Genomic DNA, 26,561 nt, shown 5'->3' with positions numbered 1-26,561 from the left:
CTGTGCAGCCTGAAAACTCCAGCTCCTCCCTCACTCCTCAGCCGCCTGGAGCAGACGCAGGGCTGCGCTTGCGCAGTTCTCCCGCCCCACCCTGACCTTCCTTTCCCCTCCTCCTCCTCTCTCCCCTCACTCCCCGTGGAGGTGTGTGAGATCCACACTGTGAGAGGCGACCCTGATACCAGCCTTCACTTCCATGAGGAGACACCGGCAGCCCTGCCAAAGCAAGCGTGCCACCCTTCTTCCCCATCTCGGGGGCCAGGCTTCTCCTGATTGGCCGTGGTGGGCATGGCTGAGCCTGGGCTGGGTGATGTGGACATGCTGTGTGTGTGGCTCATGGCATCAGCTCGTGGGGTGCAACATGAATCATGGTGACAAAGGCCCCCAAAGTGTGTGGGGGTGGGGACCCCCAGGGTGGCCTAGCGGAGGGCTGACTCCAGAGACTGTAAATAATTAAAGAATCAAAGTTCAGAAAGGCAGGTGATCTCTTCGAAGCTTCCAGAATGTGGGCACATATCCAGGGGGTCACTTGGAAGGAGACAGCAAGAGACCATGGAAAGCAAGATTTTTCCCTCCAGAGGCCTACAGCCTGAAGGCAGGGACGAGATATTGTGAAGGAAAAGCCCAGATGGGCTAACGAGCTAAGTCACAAATCTAAGTGTGATTAAGTGTCGGTTTACTGATACAAGTTCTGCCGGGCTAACTCGTAAATCTGAAGTTTAGTGTCAGTTTACAGGGCTAACAAGCTAACTCGTAAATCCAAGCTCAACAAGTGTCAGTAACATGATCTGTTCCGAATTGATAAGCTCCAGTGTACTGATTCCTTGCTTTTTGTTGTTTGAGCCTTATTGGCTAATAGCCCCATACTTGTAATTAACCCTATAAAACCTCATGTGCACGTCTTGGAGGTGCTCAGAGCTTCGGCGCAGAAGCCCCTCTGAGCCCGCCGGCATAATAAATCTGAGTACTCCAACCCTCCGAGTGGTGCTTGTTTCTTGGTTGGCCTGTCGTTTCCGTAACAATATTCCACTGGGCATGGTGATTCCAGAGGAGGGCTCTGGGCTGCAAACTACTGGAAGAGCCCCCAGGCTGCGCTACAGGTGAAAATGGAGCTCAAAGTCCAGCGGGAAAGCAAACAAGCAAAGGCAGCCAGGGCCCAGGGCCCAGGGGGTAAGGTCTCCGGCAGAGGTGTGGTGCACTGGGCTCTCCCAGAGGGGACTCCTACAGGGGAGGTGAGGCCTGAGCTGCCTTAAAAAGTGGGTCTTCCTTTGATAACTATGTACATTTAAAAAGCTAAAGCTCTAAACTCTTCTTAGAAACAATGAACAGTACGTAAATGTAAATTTTAAAAATATGTGCAGTATATTGTATATATGTGTTTATAAGCAATATATTGTACATACATGTGCAGTCAAATTGTATCAATTCTACCTAATAAAACTGAAAAATGAAAAAAAAACTTTTTGTTAAGTGGGCCTTCCATTCTGTTATCCTCTATTGGCCCAGGTCATAGCTCTTGACCTTAATCTTCTAGAAGAGGGCGAACCTGAGTACCTAGACTTTGAGTCTACATTGCTGGATGGGTTTTCCAGAAATGGCTTTAGGACAAGCTCCCTGATTCAGGGTTGCATCATCCAGAAGTTACCTGAATCTGATTCAGTATTTTTTTTTCCAATTTCTGAATTTCTGAACTCTGATTTCCTGAACGCTTCAGTCTACTTAACTTCAGGGAAATTCCCAGTCGCTTAAAACACCAGCTGTTCAATGACAACGTCACTTAACCCATTCTTTCCCAATCCTCATCTATGCCTCCTGTCCCATGATTTTTCCTTATTTCGTGTAAACCATTTTGAGCTCTGCTTTTTCTCATAACATCATTTCATATCCACATTCCAGCAACAAATTTATCAATTTTAACGACCACGCTGTATTCCTTCATATGCCCTGTCCTACATTTTCAGCTTGTGTTTCTGCCAGGGCTGACGGCCTTGGGCAAGCCCTGGCCTTCTCTGAGCCTCTCACCTCTTTACCTGTAAAACACAGTGATTTGGAAACTCTAAAGTCCTTTCTAAGCCTTAACATTCCACATGCCTCTGATTTCCCAGTTATGGAATCCTAAATCGTAACCCCAACAATCCCTAGAAAGGAACGGGAGATTCAGCATGTGCTGAGAACTCACAATGAGGTGAAAAGGCTCTGAGGAAGAAATAGGTACAGAAAGTGACACTTCTCCTTTCCAGTAAAACACCACCTGAGGCCCGGTGAACTAGGGTGAACTAGGTTCCTTTGTTCCTGGTCCAGGCTGAGCACCCAGCCACACTAGGAAATAGGGGGAGGGGTGCTCTCCCTCCCTTACCCTGTAGTAAAGCCCTAAGGCCTTCCCCTCCCCTCATGACAAAGCACTTTTGGAGTCCAAGCCCAGCCCCTGTGGACCAGTCATGTGCTGAGTCACGGTGGGGCAGCAGTTCACCACGCGTCCCCCCCGCCTCTGTCCCCTCCAGCTCTCGGGATGAGCCAGTATCCTCCAGAAACAACAGGCCTAGTGCTTCTCTTGCCTGGGGCTCCTCCCTGCCGCTGAGGCGGCTGTTCTGGGAGGCCAGCCAAACTCCCCACCTCCTCAGTCACGAGGAGCTGGGGCTGGAAGGGAGGGGGAAGTGGAATCCTGGTCAACAAAGGTCCAGAGACCGGGCCGGGGCTTCAGAAGAACCTAGAGGCTTGGAAATGGCAGTTCTGACACCCCAGGTACCAAGAAAGTGTGGAACAGACCCAAGCAAACACACACACACTAGCACAAGATTTCCCTTCCATTCCTCCCAGCCAACCTGCCCCAGTGACCTTCTACATCCTAAGCTGTCCCAGTTTTGCTGTGATGGTCACTGCAGCTGCATGTGTTTAACAAAACAGGGAGCCAAGGAACTTCCTGTCTGTAACACAACTTACTTCCAGTGGGTCCAACTTCATGCTGGCTCCGTCCACCTGGATATCCAGTCCTGGGGGACCTGAATCTCAGCACATCCAGTATAAAACCAAGCTGGCCTCCTTCAGCAGTCTTTCCCCCAAACTGCATTTCCTCCTATGCTCCCATTCTCAGTGAAGGCAGCAGCAACCCAGCTGCTCCAGCCAGAAAGTTGGGACCTCTCTTGCTCACTTCCTACCCCTTACCAACCTCCCCCTCTCCCAACACTATCTAATCAGCTATCTCAACCCACCTGTTCTGTCTTCCCCATATCTCTCAGATCTGCTTTCTGTCTCCTCTGCTCAACGAGAACTAGGGCTGCTACCTCCCAACAGGTACCCAGCCCTCTTTCCTGACTTTAATCCATCCTCCACATTCAATCATGCATCCATCGATACATTCAACAAATACTGCACACAAATGCACCAAGTTACAAGCATCTTACAAAATGTTTGAAGTGCAGGATGGAGAAGACAGAACCCATGCCTGCCTTCTGGGATCTTACATATACAGTAACAGGGAAGACAATCCAAAAGTGATTTATAGGTCTACAATACACAGTTATATATATGAATATATATTGTATGGTATGGTTATTAATCTTCACTACTTAAAAGCTACAAATATCAACTCAAAGTTCATCATTTGTATTTTAACTTTGTTTATGGTATCTTTTGTCTTATGGCTTTTCATTTTTGTTTTTGTATGATTTCATTTATATGAAGCTCTAGAACATGCAACGTTACCTAGTCAACACTGAAAAATATCAGAAGAGTGGTTGTCTTGGGGGGATCCAGGGGAAATCTACTGGAAAAGGATACAAAGGATCTTTCTGGGGTAATGGAAGTGTTCTGCATTTTGTTTCAGCTGTATTCAAGTGTCAAAATGTATTTAATTAAACACCTAAAATTCTGCATTTTATTTAATTATACCTTAATTTTAAAAAATTAAATCACTCATTCTTACAAAGAAAAGAACAGTTTTGTCTGTTTTTTACCTACTTGATTCCAGTCAGCTTCATATTCCAATAACTATATTCATATTTTTTTCTAGATAAGCCTCTCAAAGATTTAACTCCATGTATTTTGAATTTTTCAAGCTTTTGTAGGACCACATCCTGTATTCTTTTTCCCTGAGTGCTCTGTCCAACTGAAAGGACTTACTAGAAACTACCTTAATCCAGTCATACATTTTAAACTGTGTGACAGCCATGTCCTTGACTTGGTCATTACCCTGAGGATTCATCTTAATCAGCCTTTGTTACTCCAAGGATTTCTCGATTTTCTCGATTTCTCTGAAAATCTGGGGAATTTTGGATTCATGATTTTCCTTTTCATTCCCACTTGCAAAGAGGCCAATTCTGTTCTAAGTTCAACTCTTTCTTGTAATCAAATGCTCCTGATAGTCAAGGCACTCTAGTAACATTCCACTTTGCCATCTTGTTATGTTTTAAAGCTCTTTCAGGAATTGTCGTGTCATTGATTTTCTCTTCTTTGGCAGATTCTTTATATTCTGAAGATTTTGGCTTTTTTCTTTGGTGCAGTTCTATAGCTGGTCCTCCTGCTCCACCATCATCTCAAAGAGGCTGGGGGTGGGGTCGGGGGCCCCTCTGGCTCCCTCACAGCCCAAGAGTCTCCTGCCCTCCTTGTCGGTGAGCCAGTCAGCCACCCAGATTTTCATCTTTAAGTGGTTAAATCTGCCAGTTGGCTTCTTCAAGGGTTTTGACAACCTCAGAAGAACACTCCCTATCCCAAAATTCTAAAAGATAATCTTCTATATTTACCCTTCTAATAACTTTATAGGGTTATTATTTTTTTTAAAGGCTTGGATGTTTAATCCATCTGGAACATATTTTGAAATACAGAGTGAGTCATTTTTTCCCACATGACCATCAATTGTTTCAACATCACTTGTTGAACCCATTCTTTCTCTCCTAATTTGAAATGCCAATTTAGCATCTACCAAGTTCCCATTATGGGGGTAGGGCCATGTAGTTGCTTTGATCTACTCCTCTCTTCCTGTGCCCATACCAACTGCTTTACATTACTTCGTAGGACTTTTTCTTTTAATATCAGGGAGGGCAAATCTGTTCTCATAACCATTTTTTCCCCAAGTGCTTATCAGCTCTTCTACACGCTCTTCCACATAAACTTTAGAATCATTTGTCAGGATTCCAAAAGACCACTGAGTTTCATAAAAATTGCTTTGAATATATAGGTTTGTTTGGGGAGAACTGATATCTTTAGAAAACTGACACTGGCCATCTAAAAACATGGTGACTTCAGTTATGCAAGTTTTCTTTTCTGTCCAGCAGTAAACATTTAAAGTTTTCTTCACATGTTTCTCATGAACTTTATTCCTAGGTACTTTAAGCTTTCGTTGCAAATATAACTGCAAATTTTTTTTCTTTCATTAGGTTTTCTAACTGGTTTTTACTGTTATATAGGAAAATTTTGCATCTGGTGACTGTCTCTCAACCTAATAGTTTTTCTAAAGGTTTCTGAAAACAAAACTCACATGGGATTTCTCAGGCTAGAAATCCTTTAGTGTTTCATTTCCATGTTGGTCCAGGATAAAATTTAACCCCTTTTTTACTGCACACAACCCTTCCTGACCTTGCCCCTATACTATCCTTACAGCCCTCTCCAAGATGGACTTCACGTCCCAGGCCAACACGTTTTCTTACCGTGCCTTGGACAGGCCATGCACTTCCACCCCTTACACCTTTGTATATGCTGCTGTCTCTGCTTGGAATTCTCTCCTCCATTTCACCTTCCTTTTTACTTTTCCTTCAGCCTTAGCTAAAGGGTCACTTTCTTCGGAAGCCTTCCCTGACCTGTATCCCAGACTGGGTAAGGTGCCCCTTGTCTGTATTCTCCCACCCTCCTTCTTTTTACTTCACTATGCTAGAGTATGTAGCTCTTGCCCCATTAAAGTTTTTTTTTTTCCTTTAAAGTAATGTACATTCATTTTGAAATGAATCAAGACCCAAACATGAGAAGTCACCGTAATTCCCTCAGCAACTTGTCTTAATATTTTAGTAAAATTCCTTTAAAAAAATGTTTTTACGGTTTGGAAGTACAGCTACACGTTTGTGAACATACTGAAAAGGGTCCTGGGTAGGTCTTCTATGTACTGAAGGACCTGGCTAAGAAAAGGGAACCTCAAGGTCAGCAGACTAGGGGTAGGCGCTGGGCCTAGCTCCTGTTTGCCACCGGCGAATTCACATCCACTCAGTGCCAGGTACACAGCTGCAAGCCACATGCAGTGCCCCCGCCCCTTCAGGGTCCCCACCATCTGTCGCGCACATTCAGCGCCATCAGATTCCCTCCAACGACAACCCCGGGAGTGGCTCCCTACAGGGCCTCCTCAGCCTGAGGCTCCTGGGACTGGGGCCCGATAAAAGAGACCTTTTCAAAATGGCCTCGCAGCATCGTTTCCAGATCCCAGAGGCTTCTTCCCTCTTTCCTAGCCCCCAGGCCTCTGAGTTTTAAGCTACGGCGATTTTCTCAGAACCCATGAGGCTCATCCCCACAACTCCCTCGGGAAGGCAGTTTCCGCGTCTCTCGGGAAACACAGCCCGCCCAGCCTTTGTTGTAGAAACTGCACGAGGAGCCATGTTTGCTTTCAGCAAAAGGCGGACAGGGTGGCCAGAGCCTGAACGGGCAGCCGACCCGCGACCGGCCGTGGGCCCCACCCCGCCTGCATTTGGCCGCTTCCTAAGCTTTGCGGAAGAGAAAGCGAGCCCTTTCCCAGGCTCTGACTCACTCGGCCTCCCAGGGCCCATGTTTCCCCTCCAGGTTCCGTATTTGCAATACGAGGTAATCGCCTCGGGGTGCAGGAACTGCTGCTTTACCGCTCATTTTAAACGAGCCCTTGGCCAAGAGTCTCGGGGTGCCCCTTGGGGCCGTCGAATAGCCCCGACGTCCCCGGGGCCAGGGGCAGTTTCCCACCGGTTCCAAGACCCAGGAGGCCACTGGGGTCAAAGCTCTGAGCTAGGTTTCCCGCCCCCGATCACGTCTTCGGTCCATCCCACGCGCCGCGCCCCAAGCTCCGGGCATCTAGCCGCGGCCCCTTCCCCGCCCACCCCTCCCTCCCCAGCGGGGCGGGGAGGCCGCGCGCCCACCGAAAGGGGCGGGGCCCTGAGCGGCGGGAGGCGTGATTGGCCGCGGCGGACCTGACGCCCGCTCCGCTTTAAGAATCGGGCGACGGCCACCTGCGCCACAGTCTTCGCGGAGAGTCGCCGCGGTTTCCTGCTTCAACAGTGCTTGGACGGAACCCGACGCTCGTCCCCCGCCCCGGCCGGCCACTCAGAGCCAGCCCTTGCCACCTCTTCACAGCGCCCTCCGACCGCCCCAAGGTCCCCGCCGCCGCTCCAGCGCCGCGCAGCCGCCGCCGCCACCGCCACAGCCACCGCCTCTTCTCAGCCGCCCGCCATGACGACCGCGTACACCTCGCAGGTGCGCCAGAACTACCACCAGGACTCGGAGGCTGCCATCAACCGCCAGATCAACCTGGAGCTGTACGCCTCCTACGTCTACCTGTCCATGGTGAGTGCCAGCGGGCCCGCGGGCAGCGGGCGCGGCCTCCCTGGGCGGCGGGGCGGGGGTGTGGCTACCGGGAGGGCCCTCCCGCCTCCCGCCTCCCGCCTCCCGCCTCCCGCCTCTCGCCTCTGGTCTCCCGCCTCCGGCCTCCGTGCGCCCTTCTGGAAAACGGAGGCTACTCGAGATCCCCCAGGACTTCTGCGCAGAAATCCTGAGCAGGTGGCCTTTCCGACTGCCCCCTAGGAGTGCCCCCTCGTATGCCAGGGCCGCCTCTGCGCACCTTTTTTTTATTTAAAGCGAGCCTAGTTTCCTCCCGGGGTTGCCACCAGTACAATCCTGCAAGTAGGAAAGTGGATTTTCGCGTTTCCATCCCTTCCTCTGCATCCGATCACGTGGTCCGGAGGGGGCGGAGAGGTCCAGCTCCCGTTTCCCTTCCCCCCCGTATGGCGGTGCCTGCTGGGTAATGGTGTCGAGTGGCAACTATGGGGGCTGGGGCGAAGTGGTTTATCTCGTGGGCCGACCACTCCCGAGCAGCCGTCTCCTCCTCTCTGGTCTGCTTATCTCTAAGGCCCACTTGAATTGCAGCAGATCTCTAGATACCTCCCCATGTGCTGACACAAAGTTGTCTTAGTCAACCGTCCTTGTGCCTGGGTACTTAATTCTTTATCCTTTTTGTGTCAAAGAGTTGTGGCCCAACCGAACCCTTAGTTCTTGGGTAAGGTCCACCAGCAGTTTTGAGGCCAGGCATTTTTCCATACAGTAATCGGTGGAATCCGGTTTCCAAAATACTGGTTTTAAGCGGTGTGGCGGGAGTCTTAGAATTGTTTTACTGTTGTGCAAATCATCCAAGAATAGACATGTTCCAGATGGGTTTGGAACAGGCCTGGATTTCTATGACTGTCATTCCATTTCAGGAACACCTGAATACAGCAAGGGTCTAAAACGGAATCAAATTTTTCTTTCTACTGTTAATATATTTAATTACATTAACATTGCCCACAACTGTCACCTTGCCTAGTGGGTTAATTTTAGAAATCCATCGGTCTGCTGTGAGCTGGCAAGCTCATGTTTTAATATGGATTAATCAGGGAGGAGAGGAAGAAGGCCCTAATAGTGCAGGGTAAATACTCCAGCATTCTCCCTTCAACCACATTTGACCCTGACTGTAAGAACTTCACTTTGCACTAATACAGATCCTTCAGATGGTTCATGGTGGAGGCAATTCCCATGGTATTTCAAATGTTCCTTGTATTAAACTTTTAATTTCAAGGACCACGTTTCATTTTTGTGTTTCAGATTAAAAACTATCTACTGTTGTGTTCAATTCAGGAACACAACCTGCCTCCCAGTCTCCTTAGGCCCAGACCCCTTCTTGCTGGGCTTTAAGAAAGGAAGCCTTGGTGAGCAGATGGCCTTCCTTTAGGAATCCCTAACATGTTCATGTTCCACTTTCAGTCATACTACTTTGACCGTGATGATGTGGCTTTGAAGAACTTTGCCAAATACTTTCTTCACCAATCTCACGAGGAGAGGGAACATGCTGAGAAACTGATGAAGCTGCAGAACCAACGAGGTGGCCGAATCTTCCTTCAGGACATCAAGGTGAATGAAAGGTCCCAGGTTTGTCATGCCTCATCTATCTGTTAGGCCTCGGATGTCAGAACTCATTGAGAGGAGCAGTTGCCCTTATCAGATGAGGATGCTTTTGTGCTATTTGGGCCTACCACCTTAAGCCAAAGTGGGTAAACAGTAATGGGCAAGGATGTTAAATTGGAAGCTGTTGTCAAGGGAAACTTGGATGCTCCTTTTGCCAGAGCGCAGTGGTTACACATTGGGTGCTTGCTGATTTGTGACTGAAGTGGTAGAGACTGTAGATACATTGACCTAACATCCTCTCTTGCAGAAACCAGACTATGATGACTGGGAGAATGGGCTGAATGCAATGGAATGTGCGCTACACTTGGAAAAAAGTGTGAATCAGTCACTACTGGAATTGCACAAACTGGCTACTGACAAAAATGACCCCCACGTGAGTATCAGCAGCCTGGGAGTAAATGCAGGAAATCATTTGCCTTAGAGGCTGGGAAAGCTTACCGGTAACTTTCTTCTGTATTGTGTTTTCTAGTTGTGTGACTTCCTTGAGACCCATTACCTGAATGAGCAGGTGAAATCCATCAAAGAATTGGGTGACCATGTAACCAACTTGCGCAAGATGGGGGCCCCCGAATCTGGCATAGCGGAGTTTCTCTTTGACAAGCACACCCTGGGAAACAGTGATAATGAGAGCTAAGCCTTAGGCTGGCTTCCTGGAGCCACAGGGGTGACCTCCCTGGTCACCAAGGCAGTGCATGCATGTTTGGGTTACCTTTACCTTTTCTATAAGTTGTACCAAAACATCTACTTAACGTTCTTTCCTTAGTACCATTCCTTCAAATAAAGTAATTTGGTACCCAGCTGTTGTCTTCAAGTTTTTGGGATGGGCTACAAATGTATCTAGACCATCTTTGTTAACTTTGTGAGTGCCACAGCTCAATCACACTAATGAAAATGAAACTTAGGAGGATTTATATTTATTAAATTCCTTAGTTTGGGAAAGATACCAAGGCTTCAGTATGTTGAATTCAGACAGGACGTAAGGACTTAGGATTCTGAATTAGGTGTTTTGTATTACATGTTTCCAGCAGTTGTTACCTTTCACAGTTTATATGAAACTAGTAATTTTAGTTACCTTTTAAGCTAACCATTTAATTCAGGCTGTCATGGGGACATATTCTTCAGTGTGGACAGCTATATGGCTATGGCTGGATCAGTGTCCTGCTGGTGTACACGCAGGTAGGACCAGGCCGGTGAAGCATCCCCCTTGGAAATGGGCTAGGAATGTGCTTCATCCCTAGTGAGAATTAGAAAGTTTACAACATGAATATGGAAAGAAAGATACTTTCATTTCAAAATAAAAACAGCTGCAGTAGGAGGGCAGAGGTAGAATCATCTTAAATGTTAACCAGTGAGTGGTGCTAGGAGACTGCAGAGCTATCTGCATCCTTGCTGGCAACTACATTAATATCCTTCCCTAAATCGGCCATAGTGATTTGTAAGTTTCTGGCCCTAGAAGCAAGACAGGTGGTAGCCCTTTCCAGTTTTCAATACAACGCTCTGTCCACAGAATAACTGCTTGAGAATCTGAAAATAGAAAGTTACACTTCCTAGGTCGTGATTGGGGGTGGGGTAGGGTGTATTTAATGGGTGAGTGTCCAGGAAATCTGGAATAAAAGGAGATACCTAGTGGTTTTGGGACAGCTTTGGGTCTAAGGAAGCAAGAAGAGCTCATTTAAATTGGGAAGTCTTGGTGAGGGCCCCAAAGCAGTCAGGTAACTCAAGGGACCTGGATGCCCCCACCTTACCATCTGCCAGTTCCCAGGGATGTGGTACCCTTCCCAGGAGTGCTTCAGGACCACCGTCAAGGGCTTGGGGCAGTGCTCGTGCGATCTCCCTACTAAGCCTGGGCAGTAAGTTGAATTCTTGGGCTATAGTCTCGAGCCCTCAGTTCTGCCCCATGTTTCTGTGTCAGCCACCCCTGCTAAAAGTGAGCTGAGCCCATTGGTAACATCAGCCCATCTAAGCCTGGCCTGGTGGTCCTTCACCATCATTCCTGTCAATACAACCTCATCTTATACCTGGGTCCCAGAGAAGCCTTGGTGATGTCAGGCTCTTGGGTAGAATAAGCAAAAGTCCCCGACACTTCCCTAGGGCCCTTGCTGTGGCAGCCAGCTGTGTGCCCCAAGCCAGTGCTGGGCAGATGCCCAGGATGCTCCGGCAGCCATAATATGAGAAGAATTGTGAAAGAAAGGTAGGCTTCGGAGCAAGGAAGCTGGTGGGGGCCACCCATGGGGGCTGGGGGTTCAGTGGCCCTGGTTTGGATGGAGGACAGACCTGTTTTCCAAGGCCCAGTAGGGGTCTCCATGATCTTCAAGGATAGTGTCCAGGTTGCTTGTCGATTGTTCCAGATGTGGTTCTCTGAGATGTTCAGGGGCCTCTGACATATCTGTCAAGTTAAACTCAACAGTTTTCCTCCTCACGTGACCCACTTCTGTTTTCTCGGTCAAGGCCTCAGCACTCTCTGGGAGCAATTCAAAACTCTTCTTGGTCCTGGGAGTTGCAGGCTGAAGGCTTTGGTCTTTGACAGTGTCATCTATGCCTGAGACCCTGCGAAGACTTGCTGACTGTCCAGGTGGGAAGACCATAGGGGTGTGGCTGAGGGGTGTCTGTGGGGCACTGTGGTAACCTGACCACCCATAGAGTCCCACAGACTTGAAGGCATCCTCCTCCTTAATCTTCCAGGCCTTGCCATCTTCCTGGTCACTAGTGCCATGTTCGGCTCCCCCGAGGTTCTTGGACTGGCCCTCATGGAGAAGGGCCTCTTTCTTGGGCCACAGTAGTTTGGTCTTTGAGTTTGTCCTGGGGGGCTGGCGGTCGTGAGATTGCAGCCCTAGGAAGCGGCCAATGATGCCCTTGTGAGCACCGTCCTCCTCCTCCTCCTCTGGGTCTGGCTGAAACTCCATATCTGCCTTACCCAGACTGGAAAGAAGCAAGAGACTCAGGGGTTAGTGGAGAGATGAAGGCTGGAAGCCTGGCTTGACTTCTTCACCCCCTCGTCTCCCTCCTGCTGGCCCAAGGCCAAGGATGCACAGCCTCCCTCTGTTCCCCAGGTACAGATGGTCATGTGAGGCCCAGGAGGGACTCTGGGTAAGCCAGGGATTTGTGGTTCCAACTAGGGAGCAGCATCCACACCCAAGGAGAGAGGTCTGGCTTCCTGGGAGCCCAAGGTCTTTCCTCTGCCAGAGAAAGCCTATCTGCCCCAGAGTGTGGCCTGCCCCCGCCCATGTCCAAATTCTCCCCGTGCTTCAAGGCCCAGCCCCAGGTCCAACTGCAGGCCACCTCTCAGGCAGCCAAAGGTGATCTCTGGTCTATACTCTGTCCCTTCCCAGGGATCCAGGACTTTGTACCTTGTATTCAGAGCTTGAGCCTTTGGTTTGAACTCCCTCACTAGATTGTGTGTTTCTTGGCAGCAAAGTCTATGTGTTGTCATTCTCTGTTATCCACCCTCCCCAGATGCTAGACTGCAAACCAGGTAGAACTCAGAGGCGACCTCCAAAAATGTTTCTGACTTAAGCAAGCCTCCATCCTTGATCATTTGATCACTTACCCAAACCTTCCACACACCAACTAGAGACTCTAGCTAATTTTAATTACAGCTTATTCAGTTCTTAAAAAGAGAACAGTGGGGGAGGGTATAGCTCAAGTGGTAGAGTACATGCCTGGCATGCACAAGGTCCTGGGTTCAATCCCCAGTACCTCCTCCAAAAAATAAATAAATAAATAAACCTAAGTACCTCCCTCCCCCAACCAAGAAAAGAGAGAACAGTACTTTTAATACTGTGGAAGAAAACCTTGATGGTACGGACCCTGACATGCAGCAAACACTCTCCCGAGGCCTCGCCACTCTGTCACCCTGGGGAGAGAGGGCTACAGCTTGAAAGGGATTCTGACCAGATCAGGAGAACAGGACCCACAGGGGTAAGCTTGGCTGCTGAGGCCTGTACACTGCAGTAAGAAGTCTACTCAGCAGGTACCTGTGATGGCCCAGCCTCCTGCTCCCTTGCCCAGGGGACCCCATCCACTCCCCATCCAAACATCCCAGCTTATCAGAAAACAGTTCTGAACCAGAGTCAGGAACCAGGCCCTGACACCCCAGCTGCACCACTAGTCACTCACTGACTGCCCTCGAGTAAGTCCCTTCTCTCTCTGAGCCTCGGTCTCCAACTCTGGTCACAGGGGACTTAGATTGGAGGTACCGAAGGGCCTTCATAGCCTTAAGAGTCTTCACACAGTACAAGGTAAGGGTTGAGGGTGTGGTGTTGGAACTAGACATACCTGGCCCACATGTGCTGCTCGCTAGCTATGTAACCTTGGGTTGGGCAACTGACTTAACCTCTCTGAACTGGACTTAATCATCTGAAAACTGGAGATAACAAACCAAGGTTATTGGGAGGGGGGAAAAATAGCTGAAAAAATATATAAAGAGCTTAATATAACGTCCAGCCCTGAGTAAGCACCCACTATGCATGAACTAGTGCTATTACAAGGTCTTGGGCAGGCCCTTGCACTTGGAGCTTTCTACCCACCGAAGTGGTTCCCTGGCACTTCCCACCTGATGTTGAAGGTGGAGCCAAAAAAGGAGGGTCGGCGAGACTGGGCAGAGGCAGCCGTGTAGGGAGGATGTGGTTCTGGCTCGTTCCAGTACATGTCCCGCTCCATAGGGGGCAGGTCCTGGTGCATCTCATCTACAGCCAACAGGGACACCTGGTCGTCAGGGACAGAAGAAGGAGAAGTCCAACAGAAAGGTCAGCCTGAGCAGGAGTGTGCATTTGCCAGGCGGCTTGGAGAGCTCATTTCCCTCTCTCTGGGCCTCAGATTCCCTGCTTGTGAAATGGGGAGACTGACGCCTGCCTGCAGCCTCAAAATTCAGGCTGAGAATCCTGTGAGTGAATAGGCCAGGGGCAATACACTGTGGGGCCTCCCTATGGAACTGTGGGGTCCCCCTCCCTGGGTCCAGTTTGGGGAGGGTCCACAGGGACAGGCTTTCTCCTTTCATACCTGCAAGCTCCTGTCCACAATCCAGTTGGTCTCAAAGTCATCATCATCCTCTCCAAACGGGTTGATGAGCTGCTCTGCCACCTTGGTAGGGTAGGTGAGGCTCTGGAAATCCTCAGGTGGAACCCCTCATAGCCTTGCTCCACTCTTAAACCTTGGCTCCTGCATTTCCACCCCTCTGGCCCCCTCAACAATGCCCTTCCCTCCTGATCAGTGTCTCCAAAGCCACTGCGTATGGACCTCCTCTCATGGCTGGCCATGACCCCCTGGGCCACGCCCACAGCCGGCTTTGTCCCCCGAGAGGCTTACCTTCAGCCAGCCGGCATAGAAAAAGAACTGCAGGAACGTGAAGAGGGGCACAACAAGGTCCATCTCGTGGCCGGGGTAGGCTTTGGCTGGGTTCAGAAACTGCCGCCCAATCAGGCAAGCCAGGAAGAAGCTGTAGACCGCCACGGTCACCACCTGGGAGGGAAAAGAGATGGTGGCAGATATGGGCTGGATGGGGAACTTGGGGTCAGGAAGGTCCCTAGGTTGGGGGCACAGGCCTTGCTCTGACTTGCACACTCGTGTGACTTTGGGTCTCTGCGGTCTCCTCTTTCTTTTTCTTTCCTTTTTTCTTTTTTTGGGAGGATGGGGATGGGGGAGATAATTTGATTGATTATTTATTTATTTATTTACTTACTTACTTACTTATTTATAGTGGAGGTACTGGGGATTGAACCCAGGATTGAACCCTCCCCACTCTGTGGTCTCCTCTTTAAAATGAGATAATCACACTACCTCCACTTCCTGGACAGGCAGGGGCTGGACACTTTGAACTTGGCACTAGAGCGAACCTGCAAAGTCCAGACCTGACTCCCAGGATGAGCCTCTTCTTCAGCCTCTAAATGAGCCCTTCCCATCATAGGCTGCTTCCTGGGTCCTCCTAGCCTCAACTTCCCAAAGGGGCTGCTTCACCAGCCTAGTCCTCACCTGAGTGTACACCAGCGGGACACTGATCCAGTCGTAGGCATACAGGTGTCCACACTGACTACGCAAGGTGTTCATTTCCTAGAGGGGCAGGAGGGAGGATTGGGGTTTTGACCACCACCTGCTCTCCTGGGCTCCCCTCACCAGCTCTTCCAGGTCTGGTGCTCATGGTCCAGCCTTGGCTGTGTGGTCATAGCAGTTCACTCAACCACTCTGTGCCTCAGCCTCCTCATCTATCAAAAAGGAACCAAGATCTCAGAGGCTCACCTTAGAGAGGGGATGGGAGAGAAATTTGAAAGGGGCCACTTTGGGCTATGCAAGTCTGTTGGAAAAGATCCTATAGTCCCAGGCAGGCTCTGGGAAGACCCTCAAGGACTCAAGCCTTCTCTTTGGAGGAAACCTTGTTCCACGTGGGGCACGACCCTCCCAGCTCCGCAGCAGCCTCATCTGGGTAGGGGGCTCACGTTGAGCAGGCTCTGGAGCAGGACAGGGTCCCGGATTCGACCTTCAATCCAGGCCTTTGTTGACAGGTTGGCAAACCATACCCAGGGCATCCAGAACGAGTTGTGTGGCAAGCTCAATTTTTCCAAGTGTTTGTGTTCCAAAGGGGTCATAAAGCCTGGTGGGTAGAGTGGAGAAGGCAGGGGGTAGAGGAACCTGCAGAAGGGGTGGTTGGCCCTGCAGGACCCAGAGTTCAGGCCCGAGTCCCTGCTGAGCCCACAGGGACATCAGAGCTCCTTTGCCATCCTCTTTCTTTCACCAAATAACCGCTGAGTGTCTACTCTGTGCTGCTCTGGGCTGAGCACGCGAGAGGGATCTTATTAACCAGGATCAGGCAAGGCCAGAGGTTGCTGTATAGACCGAGGTTGCTAATGTGCAGACTGGAAACCGGAGAACAGGAACGCGGAGGGCAGAGAGAGGTAGACCCGAGTTCCTCACCAGTTCCCAAGGCCGCACTCTGGCCTTCAACCCTCACTCTTCCCTCATCCCTCAAGAGTCCCTAGCCCTGTCTCAAAGCCCTATCACCCAAAGGTCGGTTCCTGGTCTCTTACCACCTTCAGACCCCTGACTCCGCCCCGCCCAATTCAGGCTCCTAGGTCTCCACCCGACCCGGCTCCTGGCCCCACCCAATCCTCTGCACAAGGGCCTCTGGCTCCACCCATCTCCAGCTCCGGCCCCGCCCCCGCCGGCCTATGGCCCCGCCCTCTGTCCCGCCCGGCCCCGCCCGGCCCCGCCCACCTGCTTTCACCAGGTGCTGGGGACTGGGAAAACGCTTGTAGACCGCGGCGCTGACGCTGCGCAGGATGAGCACGTTGCCCAGATTGGCGTAGCGCATGAGCGTGCGCCGCAGCAGCCGGCCTTTCTCGTCCTTGCCCTCGACGAAGCTCGACACGAGGTTCATGAGGCGGTCGGGCCACGGCAGGTTCTCGTACTGGTTCCACCAGCGGGTCACGACCAGCGTCACGTAGAAGCCTGGGCAGGAGGGGGCGGGGGGCGAGGGGCGAAGGCCCAGGCTGCGGCCAGAGCCCAGCGAGGGCGACGCCTCGGTGTCTCCGTCTTTCTAATAGGGATGTCAGGCGCTCGGGATGGGGAGACCATCAGACCCTCTCATGAAGGAGCAAGCCTCGAGTTTTCTCTCTCGGGGCCCCACTGCCTTACCCAGGAATCCGCCAGACCCCTCCCCTCCTGCGCAAGGCTCCAGGGACGACTACCATGTCAGCGCTGCCGTTAGAAAGGGAGGTGTAGAGAGCTAACAGCACGACGTCCTTCCTGACGTCTAACTTCAGTCCCTCTGGCTTCAGGCTCCCCATTTTCCTCAACTACCAAGAGGCACTGACATGCCACTGGCCTTGCCCAGATAGCTTCCCCTGATCCGCCTGTCTGGAGCCTGGAGCAGCCACCCGGGCCCCAACACTCAGAAGGGGGAGCTCACCCAGCACAAAGGAAATGGGGATGAGTTGGATGTAGCCATCACAATACAGAGTCAGCTTCTCAAAAGTCACCTGCTGTTCGTCAGTGAGGGCCATCCTGGGGGGTGGAGTCAGAGTGGATAAAGATGTGAAGACACTGGGAGGAGATGACTGAGACTGGTCCCAGGTCCAGCCTGGCCCAGCATAGGAGTGTGGCTGCCTGACCTCCCCACTGTTCCTTTCACTGGTCCACCTCCGGACCCTCCTGTGGCCTGAGCCAGGTCCCACTCCTTCTCTGGCAGCCCTAAAACCCCAGTGAGTCCTCTTCTCCATACCTGGAGGAGACCCCCTCAGAAGGTTTCCAAGGCAGTCCCGCTGAAGGAGTCAGTTTTAGGCACCACTGACCCTTTTAAAGAATTGAAAAGACAGTTGTTTGAAAACAGGTTGAAAATAGAATGTTTGGTCAGGAGATGAATAGGCAGAGCGCAGAGGGCTTTTATAACAATGAAACTCTTCTGTAAACACTGTGATGGTGGCTATATGTCTGTACACACTGTCCAAACCCACAGAATGTACACCAAGGGTGAACCCTGGTGTCAGCTACGGACTTTGGATGATAATGGTGTGTCAGTGTGGGTTCATCTATTATCACAAATGTCCCACTCTGCAGTGGGATGTTGATGAGGGGGAGGCTGTGTGTGCGCGGTAGAAGGGGTGGGGTACTGCGGACTCTCTGTATCTTCAGTTCCATTTTGCTATGAACCTAAAACTGCTCTAAAAAATAACATCTAATTTTTTAAGTGTGTGGGTTCCCTAGTAACAACCAAAGGAAACCAGTGTGCTTTGTTGTCAGAATCATCATTATAAACTGAAGAATTTCATGTATTTAATATTTTTCAATTCATTGTCATCATGAATGCTTTTTCCATTTCAAATGCTATCATATATTCTGTGGTTATATATGTCTTATATTTTATTGTTTAAATAAACAATTTAATTAGGAAAAAAAAGTGTGGTCTGGACCTGCGAGACTATGTGGGATTCAGGAAAACAGGCTGAGTGGGACCAGGTAAGGCCTGGGTTCCAAGGCTCCTCCCTGGGTTGGAGGAAAGGGTGTTTGAGATGCTTCTGACCTGCCTTGAGCTGCTCTCCCCACCTGCCTCCTCTTCTCTCCTCCCCAGTCCCCAGGGCTTGGCCACAAGCTCAGCTCAGCCCTATAGGTCTCTGTGCATCGGCCCTTCTGGATGGCTGGGGGCCCCGGATTGTCCCCTGGTACCTGTAAATGAAGCGGATGATGTAGTAGCAGAGCAGGAAGATGAGGAACTCGCCATAGAGCAGCTTGTAGATGCTGCCCCGCCAGCACAGCAGCAGGCGGGAGAAGGAGCCAAAACGGGCATTAGCCACTTGGCTTGAGTAGGTGACAGTCATGGCTAGGCACTGGGCTGTGGCGGGTGGGCTTGGGTCCTGGTGGACAGATGAGAGGGATACTGATGGGGGTGGGAAGGGACAGGGACCTTGGTCAGAGTCTGTCCAGGACTCATAAGTGACTTTAGCTGGGACCCTTCCCCGCTCTGGGCCTCAGTTCTCCTATCTGGATACTGGGAGGGGAATGGGGTGACCTCTAAGAAGCCAGGGAAGTGAGCTCAGAAGCTGCCCATAGCCTTGGTGTGGAAGACACAGGGAGGTCTGTGCCTTTACACTGTATGACCAAAACAACAACAGAAATGTCCATGCGCTAGGCTCCATCCTGTATCCCTGTCCCAAGTGCCTAGAACAAAGCCTGGCCAATGGAGATGTTTACTGAATGGTGGCCCCGGGGCCTTTCCACCTGCTGACCCTCCTTCCTGAGGGATGCTCTTCCTAATCTAGCTGTATGGCTCACTCCCACTTCAAGTCACCTCCTCACAAAGGTCGTCCCCAGCCACCCTACCTGGAAATACCAACTCTGTACCACCAGCATTCTCTTTGCCTTGCCTTACTTGATTTTTCTACATAGCACTTACTGTGTTATACTTGCAATTATATTTTGCAGGCTATCTGCTTGCTCACTGTCTATTCCATCTTGAGAATGGAAGATCCTATTGTGTTCTCAGAGGAGGTGCTCAGTAAAACTTACTGAAGCAATGATTGGCACCCCACCCTCCCCCACCTCACTCTGATGCAGCCATACTGGCTGTCTCCATGCCTGGTGAACACTAAGTTCATTCCCACCTCAGGGCCTTTGCACAAACAAGTGCCCTCACACCTGCACATGTGCTATCTGTGGGTATCCATCACACGCATGTCATCCACCCCCAAGGCCCTCAAAAGCCCCAGCCCAGCCTGTAGGTAACCCCTACTCACAGGTGGGGCTCCAGGCTGGTCAGGAGATCTCACAAAAGGTCTGGCTTCAGGACTGGCGGGACCTTCTGGGGTCCTGTAGCCAGTGCCTCAGCTCACACTTAGGGGCTGGCACTGCCCATATGTATCCTAAGCGGTCACTTGACTCCCTAAGCCAAGGCCTCCACAAAGGAGCCTTTGTCTTGGCCCCTCCTCCATAATCTTCCCATAAGCAGCAGGCAGCTTGGTCCACCCAGGGCCCCTCTAATTCCTTCCGGTGAGGGAGGGCGGTTTTGGGGCTGAGAACAGGGCTGGAATTGGGGGCAACCCCCCTCCACCATGGGCCCTGCCGATTCTGCAGTTTCCTTGGGGCCCTAACCGCCAGAGATTGAAGGATCTGTTTCTTGACGTCTTGCAGGGTGAGCTGTGGGGAGGAGGGGCCGGGGCCTTGGGGCTCATCTCCTGGGCCAGGCGCCATCCAGAGAGAGGCGCCTCTGCCCAGGCCCTGTGGGTACCCAAAAGAACATTGGACCACAGTCAGAAATCCTGGCTTCTAGTCCTGGCTCTGCCACCTGGTGTGGTAACTCTGGGTCTGGCCTCTGCTCATCTCTAGGCCTCAGTGTCCCTCTCTGGAAAAGGATGGCGTTGCATTAGAATTCCATCACCTCAGTAAGATGATGGAATTCTGCCTATACTCGTGAAGAGCTCTGATTGGCTGCTGGTGACATCATCGGTTATTCAGGCTGTGATTGGCTGGCAGAATCCAGTTAGCAGGTCGGCTTAGAGCTACGCAAGGAGAAGAGAGGGGGAACGAGCGGACTGCTGTGTGGGGGCCGGGCCTGGTGCGGGATGACACAGCAGCTCTGAGGTTTATGCCGCTGGCTCCCTCCCAGCCCATGCAGTAGTGGAGTACGTGCCCGGGTCCCCAAGGGCAGCTGGTTAATACCTCAGCAGCTGATTCCATACATTTAAATACGTCAGTCCATACATGAGAGCCCTCCTAAGCCGCTGGAAGTGATGGGTGTCTAGGACATATCTCCTCTTATTTTAAGTGAAAGCTTGAAGCTACAGTGGCTCTTGGTCTTCAGTGACCATAAGAATGGCCTGGAATGTTTACTAAGCATGCAGCTTCTCAAGGTCTTTCTCCAGAGTCTGATTCTGCGACCTGAAGGATGCTGCATTTCTAACGAGCACAGTGGGGATTATAATGCCAGTGGTCTTTGGACCGCACTTTCAGAAGCCCTGATTTACGATATGATTTTGAACCTTAAAATAAATCCACTCCTTCCCTCCTTCACTCTCCCCTTCCCTAACCCTCCCCCGCCACCCCAGCCCCATACTCCTTAGTGTTTAACAATGCTGAGATTGCAGGTGATTTTTGTGCATATCATTTTGCCTTTATAATTCTCTGCCTGGAAAGAAAAATTATTTCACAACAACATTGGGTGCTTTTCCAATCACAGCAATCAGGCCATTACTATTAGAAGGGAGTCTCTTCAGATCAGAGCCATCTTTTTGATGTATTTGCTGCATCCCAGCCACCCGTTCTGTGGGAGACATCATTCCCATCACTGTCCTTAGCTGAACTGGGGAAAGGGGCAGGTTCGCTTGAGCCTCAGTCTCCTCATCTGTGAAATGGGACAATAATTCTCGGCAGCTGTAAGAGTATGATGGATGAGAAACGTTTTAGTCAACTCTCCAAACCAGTGGTTCTCGTGCCTGACTGCCTGTTAACTTTTCCAGGGGAACATGTACAAGCCCCTAGTGCCTCTGCCCCACCGCCCAGATTCAGTTGGTCTGGGTGGAGCCCTGTCGTATTTGTTCAAGCTCCCCAGGTGAGTCTAATGGAAAGTGTGGGCTGAGGATCACTGCTGCGACGGAATATTTCCCTTCTTTGTATTCCCTCTTTCCCCACCAACACATACCAACACTCAAGAGAGAGCTTCCATTTAGCAGATGATTAATAAATATATTTTGAAATTAACATTGAAATATATGCCTGGCATCACACCTGGCATGGGGATGCTCACTCTGTGTTAGTTGAAATAAATGAGCCACCTGCCTTTGAGGGGTCACCTTCCTGCCTCCCCTATGATGGCCACTGGAGGGCGCCCTTGAATAGCTGACTTTGGCCTGGAACGCCTGGTCCGCAGGCAGTCTGTGTGGATGGTGGAACTGGCACTGGATGGCACCTTCATGTTCTTGACTCTGACCAGCAGCTATAAGAACCATGAAAGGGAGACACTGGAGTCCTCTCTGTCTTTCCCTAAACCTCATATGCCTTGGCAATATCCAGCAGGACCAGCTGACTCTGCTGCCCCAGCCCCCTTCCCTTCCACATGCCCCAGGATATCCCGAGACACCCCGTGAGCAAGTGCTCCTGGTCCCACCTGAGGCACACCCCAGGTACAAGTCATGGTCTTTTCCACTGGGTCTTGGTCATGAATATGTTCCCAGCCAGCTAGGCATGACTCAGGTACACAGAAAGGCCACAGCAAACACTGATTGATCCAAGCCATGCTTGGATGAAGGGCCCCAGGATTGACCCCTACAAGGATGGGGCCCAGCCTTGTCAGGGTTGGCCTCTTCTGTTTTCCATTCTGTAAAATACAGAGTCAAAAAACCATTTCCGACTCCAGAACTGAACCTAATCTGATTTCTGCCTCCAAGAATTCATAGATAGCTAAAAACCAGGGACACACTTAAATAGCTCTATTAGAGTGGCAGGGCCTAGTAGCTGTGCCAAGTGTATAGAAGTCAAGGAAACCTTTACAGAGATGGGAGAATTTGAGCTGGATCTTGAAGCATGAGTAGGAGTTTGTCTGAGTTGAGAAGGATAGAAGAGCATTACATATAAGGGGAACAGCCCATGAAAAGTCATAGAGACATTACTGAGGGACAGTTCAGTATGGCATTATTATCCACATTTTATAGAGGAGAACCCTGAAGTTCGTAGCCAGCGTTGTCCAAGGTAACATGGCTATAAAGGGCCAGGTTGGAACTGGAACCTGGGTCTTCTGATTTTGGAGCCTGTGACTTTTCTACCACCCCTCATCACCTCTTCAGGGGTGGTCCGTTTCTGAAGGATGGAGTATTACTTGTTAGGGTAATGGTCTCTGTCAGAGTTGAAGGGAGGTCCAGGGGATAGGGGATGCAGAGAAGAGATTTTGCAATAAAGCCCATGCTCTCGAGCCCCCCAGCAGAAAGCCATCTCTGGGGGCAGGCAGAGCAGAGCTAGGCAGATGGGTAGAGGTTCCAGAGGCAGAATGATATGACTTTCTCAGCTAGGATCACCATGGCAACAGGAGCATCACAGAGGGCCTGCCACTGTGCCCTTCCAGGCCCTATCTCAGCCGGGCAGAAAGGAGAGGACCCAGCTTGGCTGGGGGGCAGTGGGCAGGTGGCCCTGCGGTGGGCCAGCCAGGCCTGGATGCTGCCTCCAGGCTCTGTGTAGGGCAACTGCCAGCCCACACCCCTCTCTTAGGCCAGTCACAGTACGAACAGGACTGAAGCCAAGGGAGAAAAGAAGAGGTCTTGGCACAGCTGGACAGGGAGGAGAAGGGATACTGCCAGCCCAGGGCCAGGAAGCAAGACAGACTACAACACCTCCACCCTGGGGCCAGGCGGCCCTGAAAGGCCAAACAGAGTCAACATTCAAAGAAATGAACACATAACCTGTGGCTCCTGCAGGAAGACAACAGGGACCAGGAGAGGCAGGGAGAGGCTGGGACACACCCACATCCAGCTTCACCAAGCCCAGTCCTGCCAGTGACAAAGGAATAGCATACAATAGGCCAGAGCCGGCCCAAGGGCAGATGCAAAGCGAGAGGATTCACCACAGCCTTGGGGAGAACACTGGCATCTCTGAGTTACCCCGCCCCATGGACTCTGCTCCCCTGAAGCCAGCCAGGTGAGGCACAGACCCTACCCACAGCCCTCACCCCACCAGCTCCAGACCAGGGCTGAAGGTCAGGGGAGGAGGAAGGGGAGCATCCCAGATTAGGCCTCCCCTAGAGAGCTGCGCTGGGTGTGAGAGGACAGGACGCTGTCATACCTTCACTGCAAGTCAGTAGCCTCAGCTTTCCTCCTCTGCAGAATTGGGCACATAAGCAGTTTCATGTACTGTAGACAAATAAAGCAAAGTGTAGAGAAAGAAGGTGACTTGCCTTGCATCACAGAGAATTACAGTCAGAGCTGAGGTATAAGCAGGTCCCTGTCTAGGTCAGAGCAGCATGCCCCTTCACTGTTTCAAAAGGTTCCTGTGGTTCAGTTCCACAAGCAAGCACTAAATGCCGGTTGAGATGAGCCCAGTGTTGGGCACTGTGGAGGAAAAGGAGAGAAGAAACAATGGTTTCTCCCATGCCTTGAGCACTTACTGGGTGCCAGGCAGTGCACTAGGTGTTTTCTATAAATGATCTTATCTCATCATCAGGACAGGGGCTAGAGGAAGTGTTATTCACCTGTTACAGGTGGATGTCAAGCCCAGGGAGAAGGTAAGTAACATGCCTAAGTCTCCGCTCAAACCCAAGTCTGCCTGGTCCCAAGCCCTTGCAGTAACAACTGTGTAAGCTGCCTCCTGGCCCTTAGTTACTGACCACAGGGTTGGGGTGGGGATGCCTGACAGGGATGCCCAGGAGGGGATTTCTGTACCGAGTGGGCAGTTGGATCAGGCAGCTTGCTTTGAGTGTCAACTTCCAGGAGAGCCTTCCTTAAGAGGTGGTCAGACCCAAGGGAAGTGGGGGCGGTTGGCACAAAGAGTAAGCCACATGGGTGACTGTGTGCTGGGCCACAGGACCACCAGGCAAGCCGCCTCGTGTTGCCATGACAGGCCTTTTGCACAGGTTGTCTGGCAACCACAGCTCCAACCTTCTCCATTCCAGGCCAGGGCTCCAGAGTTAGCAAGTAGAACTGCAGGACAGTCAGGGACATATGAATTTCTGATAAGCAATGAATAACGTTTTAGTGTAAGCATGTTCTACACTACATAGCCTTTTGGGGGAGGGCATCCAGAAACTCCGGTGTTCTCCGTGCTGGCCCCTCAGCTTCGGTGAATTGCTCCGTCCATCCCACCCCCTTCTGCTGCTGACCTCTAGAACCTGGCTGCTCAAACAGCAGCTCAGTGCAACAACATCATTTGGAAGCTTTTTTTCGAAATGCAGACTCTCAGGCCTCCATCCAAGACCTACTTAGTTAGAATCTGTATTTTAACAGAGGCCCCAGGAGATGTGTGTGCACATGAAAGTGTGAGAGGCTTGTTTCAGATGATAAGAGGGATACGAGAGATTTAGCTGTATTACTGATCGCCATGTTTATTGTAAACGGGAAAATACAGAGCAGCAAAAAAACCCCAAATCACCAAAGGTATCATTTTGGTGTATCTCATGCCAGTCTTTTTTTCCCCTTAATATTGAGGTAAAATTCCTATACTATAAAATTCACCATTTTAATCATTTTAAGTGAAAAATTCAATGCCTTTTAGTTCATTCAACCATCACCACTATTACACAGTACCTATTATGCAGTCACTTCCATTTACCCTTCTCTACAATCCCTAGCAACCATTAATCTGCTGTCCGTCTCTATGGCTTGGTCTCTTCTTGATGTTTTATATAAATGGAATCATACAGTATTTGTCCTTTTGTGTCTGGCTTCTTTCACTTAGCATGTTTTCAAGATTCATCCATTTTGTAGCATGTGTCAGCACTACATTCCTTTTTTGAGTTGAATATGATCAGTTCATATTCAGTTGTATGGATGTACCATGATTTGTTTATTCATTCATCAATTAATGGACATTTGGACTGTTTCCATTCTTTGTCTATTATGTATATTCACATACAAGTTTTTGTTCAAACTTCCATCTTCAATTCTTTTGGGTCTCTACCTAGGAATGGAATTGCTGGGTCGTATAGTAATTCCATGGTTCTATTCAAGGAACTACCAAACTGTTTTCCACAGGGACTGTGCCATTTTACACTCCCACCAGCACTGTATGAGGGTTCCTATTTCTCTACATCCTCTCCAACACTTTTTATTTTCCTTTTTTTTTTTAAAAAAAATAAAACCATTCTAGTGGGAGTGCAGTGGTATCTCACTGTGGTTTTGATTTGCACTTCCTTAATGACAAATGATTGAACATGTCATGTGCCTATCGGTCATTTGTATATTTTCATTGGGGGAAATGTCTATCCAAGTGCTTTGCCCATTTCTTTATTGTTGAGTTGTAAGAGTTCCTTTATTCTGGACACTAGACTCTTGTAAGGTATATACAGCTTACATGATTTACAAATGTTTTCTACCATTCTGTGGTTGTCTTTTTACCTTCTTGAGAATGTCCTCTGAAGCTTAAAAATTCTTAAATTTTGATGAAGTCTAGTGTATTTTTTCTCTTGTTGCTTGTGCTTTTGGTGTCAAATCTAAGAAATCATTGCCAAATCAAAGATTATAGATATTTACCCTTAAGTTTTCTTCTAAGAGTTTTAAAGCTTTAACTCTTCCATTTGATCTATTTTAAATTAATTTTTATGTATGTTGTGAGGTAAAGGTCCAACTTCATTCTTTTGCCTGCAAATATTCAGTTGTCTTAGCACCATTATTTGTAATTAATATTTTTATATTTTTCCCATGTTGAATGATCATAGAACTCTTGTTGAAAATCAAGTGACAATAGATGTATGGGTTTATTTCTGGACTCTCGATTCTATACCATTAATCTGTGTATCTATACTTATGCCACACTGCTTTGGTGTAGTTCTGTAGAAGTTTTGGAATTAGAAAGTGTGAGTCTCCAACTTTTTCTGTCTCTTCAAGATTGTTTTGTCTATTCAGGGTCCCTTGAAATTTCATATAAATTTTAGGATCAACTTGCCCATTCTTGCAAGAAAATTGCAGTTGGAATTTTGATAGAGGTTGCATTGAATCTATAGGTCATTTTACTTTTTATTTTTACAATATTGTAATTACAATTTTCACTCCATGAGCATGGGAAGCCTTTTCATTTATTTAGTTCTTTAATTTCTTTCAACAATGTTTTGTAGTTTTCAATGTATTTGTTAAATTTATTCCTAAATATTTTACTATTTTTGATACTATTATAAATAGAATTGTTGTATTAATTTAATTTTAAGATTTTTCATTGCTAGTATATAAAAATACTGATTTTTGTATGTTGGTCTTATATTCTGCAACTTTGTTCCATTCATTTATTAGCTATAA

General features: G+C 49.6%; 3 protein-coding genes across 18 annotated transcripts in view; 2 read left to right on the top strand and 1 right to left on the bottom strand.

Moving 5' to 3' along the window:
- Positions 1 to 7,133: 7,133 nt before the first annotated feature.
- On the top strand, positions 7,134 to 9,950 carry FTH1 (ferritin heavy chain 1). 2 transcript variants are annotated; one of them, XM_015248356.3, is made up of 4 exons: positions 7,134 to 7,503; positions 8,953 to 9,099; positions 9,401 to 9,526; positions 9,623 to 9,950. In XM_015248356.3, exons 1-4 carry the CDS (start codon positions 7,390 to 7,392, stop codon positions 9,785 to 9,787), a joined length of 552 nt encoding a protein of 183 aa, XP_015103842.3. In that variant the 5' UTR covers positions 7,134 to 7,389; the 3' UTR covers positions 9,788 to 9,950. The 2 variants fall into 2 exon arrangements, with proteins under 2 accessions (XP_015103842.3, XP_072826202.1); XM_072970101.1 differs by having other exon boundaries at positions 8,953 to 9,117.
- Positions 9,951 to 10,045: 95 nt separating this feature from the next.
- Positions 10,046 to 24,080, bottom strand: BEST1 (bestrophin 1). 9 transcript variants are annotated; one of them, XM_072970086.1, is made up of 12 exons: positions 23,997 to 24,080; positions 23,401 to 23,468; positions 18,304 to 18,491; positions 17,051 to 17,145; positions 16,357 to 16,590; positions 15,582 to 15,736; positions 15,121 to 15,198; positions 14,458 to 14,610; positions 14,152 to 14,232; positions 13,706 to 13,857; positions 11,428 to 12,072; positions 10,046 to 10,387 (listed from the first exon to the last, which is right to left on the bottom strand). In XM_072970086.1, exons 3-12 carry the CDS (start codon positions 18,453 to 18,455, stop codon positions 10,369 to 10,371), a joined length of 1,764 nt encoding a protein of 587 aa, XP_072826187.1. In that variant the 5' UTR covers positions 18,456 to 18,491; positions 23,401 to 23,468; positions 23,997 to 24,080; the 3' UTR covers positions 10,046 to 10,368. The 9 variants fall into 9 exon arrangements, with proteins under 9 accessions (XP_072826187.1, XP_072826188.1, XP_072826189.1 ...); XM_072970089.1 differs by lacking the exon at positions 10,046 to 10,387 and adding an exon at positions 12,960 to 13,006 and having other exon boundaries at positions 11,855 to 12,072; XM_072970090.1 differs by lacking the exon at positions 10,046 to 10,387 and adding an exon at positions 12,923 to 13,006 and having other exon boundaries at positions 11,988 to 12,072.
- The window catches only part of RAB3IL1 (RAB3A interacting protein like 1), a 42,104-nt gene continuing 38,224 nt past the window's right edge, over positions 22,682 to 26,561 (top strand). For 3 of the 7 annotated variants that reach the window (XR_012076754.1, XR_012076753.1, XM_072970098.1), the window contains exon 1: positions 22,682 to 23,256. Coding sequence is in view for 5 of the 7 variants with exons in the window: in XM_072970098.1 (XP_072826199.1) it covers positions 23,162 to 23,256 (95 nt within the window). In the remaining 2 variants the exon portion in view is untranslated. Of the gene's footprint in view, positions 23,257 to 23,778; positions 23,840 to 26,561 lie in introns of all 7 variants that reach the window. The other 4 variants (XM_072970096.1, XM_072970095.1, XM_072970094.1 and 1 more) reach the window with 2 other exon arrangements.

Source organism: Vicugna pacos, chromosome 10 (assembly GCF_048564905.1).
Source record: "Vicugna pacos chromosome 10, VicPac4, whole genome shotgun sequence".
Classification (NCBI taxonomy): Eukaryota; Metazoa; Chordata; class Mammalia; order Artiodactyla; family Camelidae; genus Vicugna; species Vicugna pacos.
Note: the sequence above shows the minus strand (reverse complement) of the source record. Positions and strands in the feature narration are given on the sequence as shown.

Coding starts and splice junctions, on each gene's coding strand:
- FTH1 (XM_072970101.1), top strand. CDS start 7,390: ATGACGACCGCGTACACCTCGCAGGTGCGCCAGAACTACCACCAGGAC. Junction 7,504..8,952: donor CCTACGTCTACCTGTCCATG/GTGAGTGCCAGC, acceptor TTCCACTTTCAG/TCATACTACTTTGACCGTGA. Junction 9,118..9,400: donor AGGTGAATGAAAGGTCCCAG/GTTTGTCATGCC, acceptor CCTCTCTTGCAG/AAACCAGACTATGATGACTG.
- BEST1 (XM_072970084.1), bottom strand. CDS start 18,455: ATGACTGTCACCTACTCAAGCCAAGTGGCTAATGCCCGTTTTGGCTCC. Junction 15,737..16,356: donor CCAGCACCTGGTGAAAGCAG/GTGGGCGGGGCC, acceptor TCTACCCACCAG/GCTTTATGACCCCTTTGGAA. Junction 15,199..15,581: donor TGCTCCAGAGCCTGCTCAAC/GTGAGCCCCCTA, acceptor CTGCCCCTCTAG/GAAATGAACACCTTGCGTAG.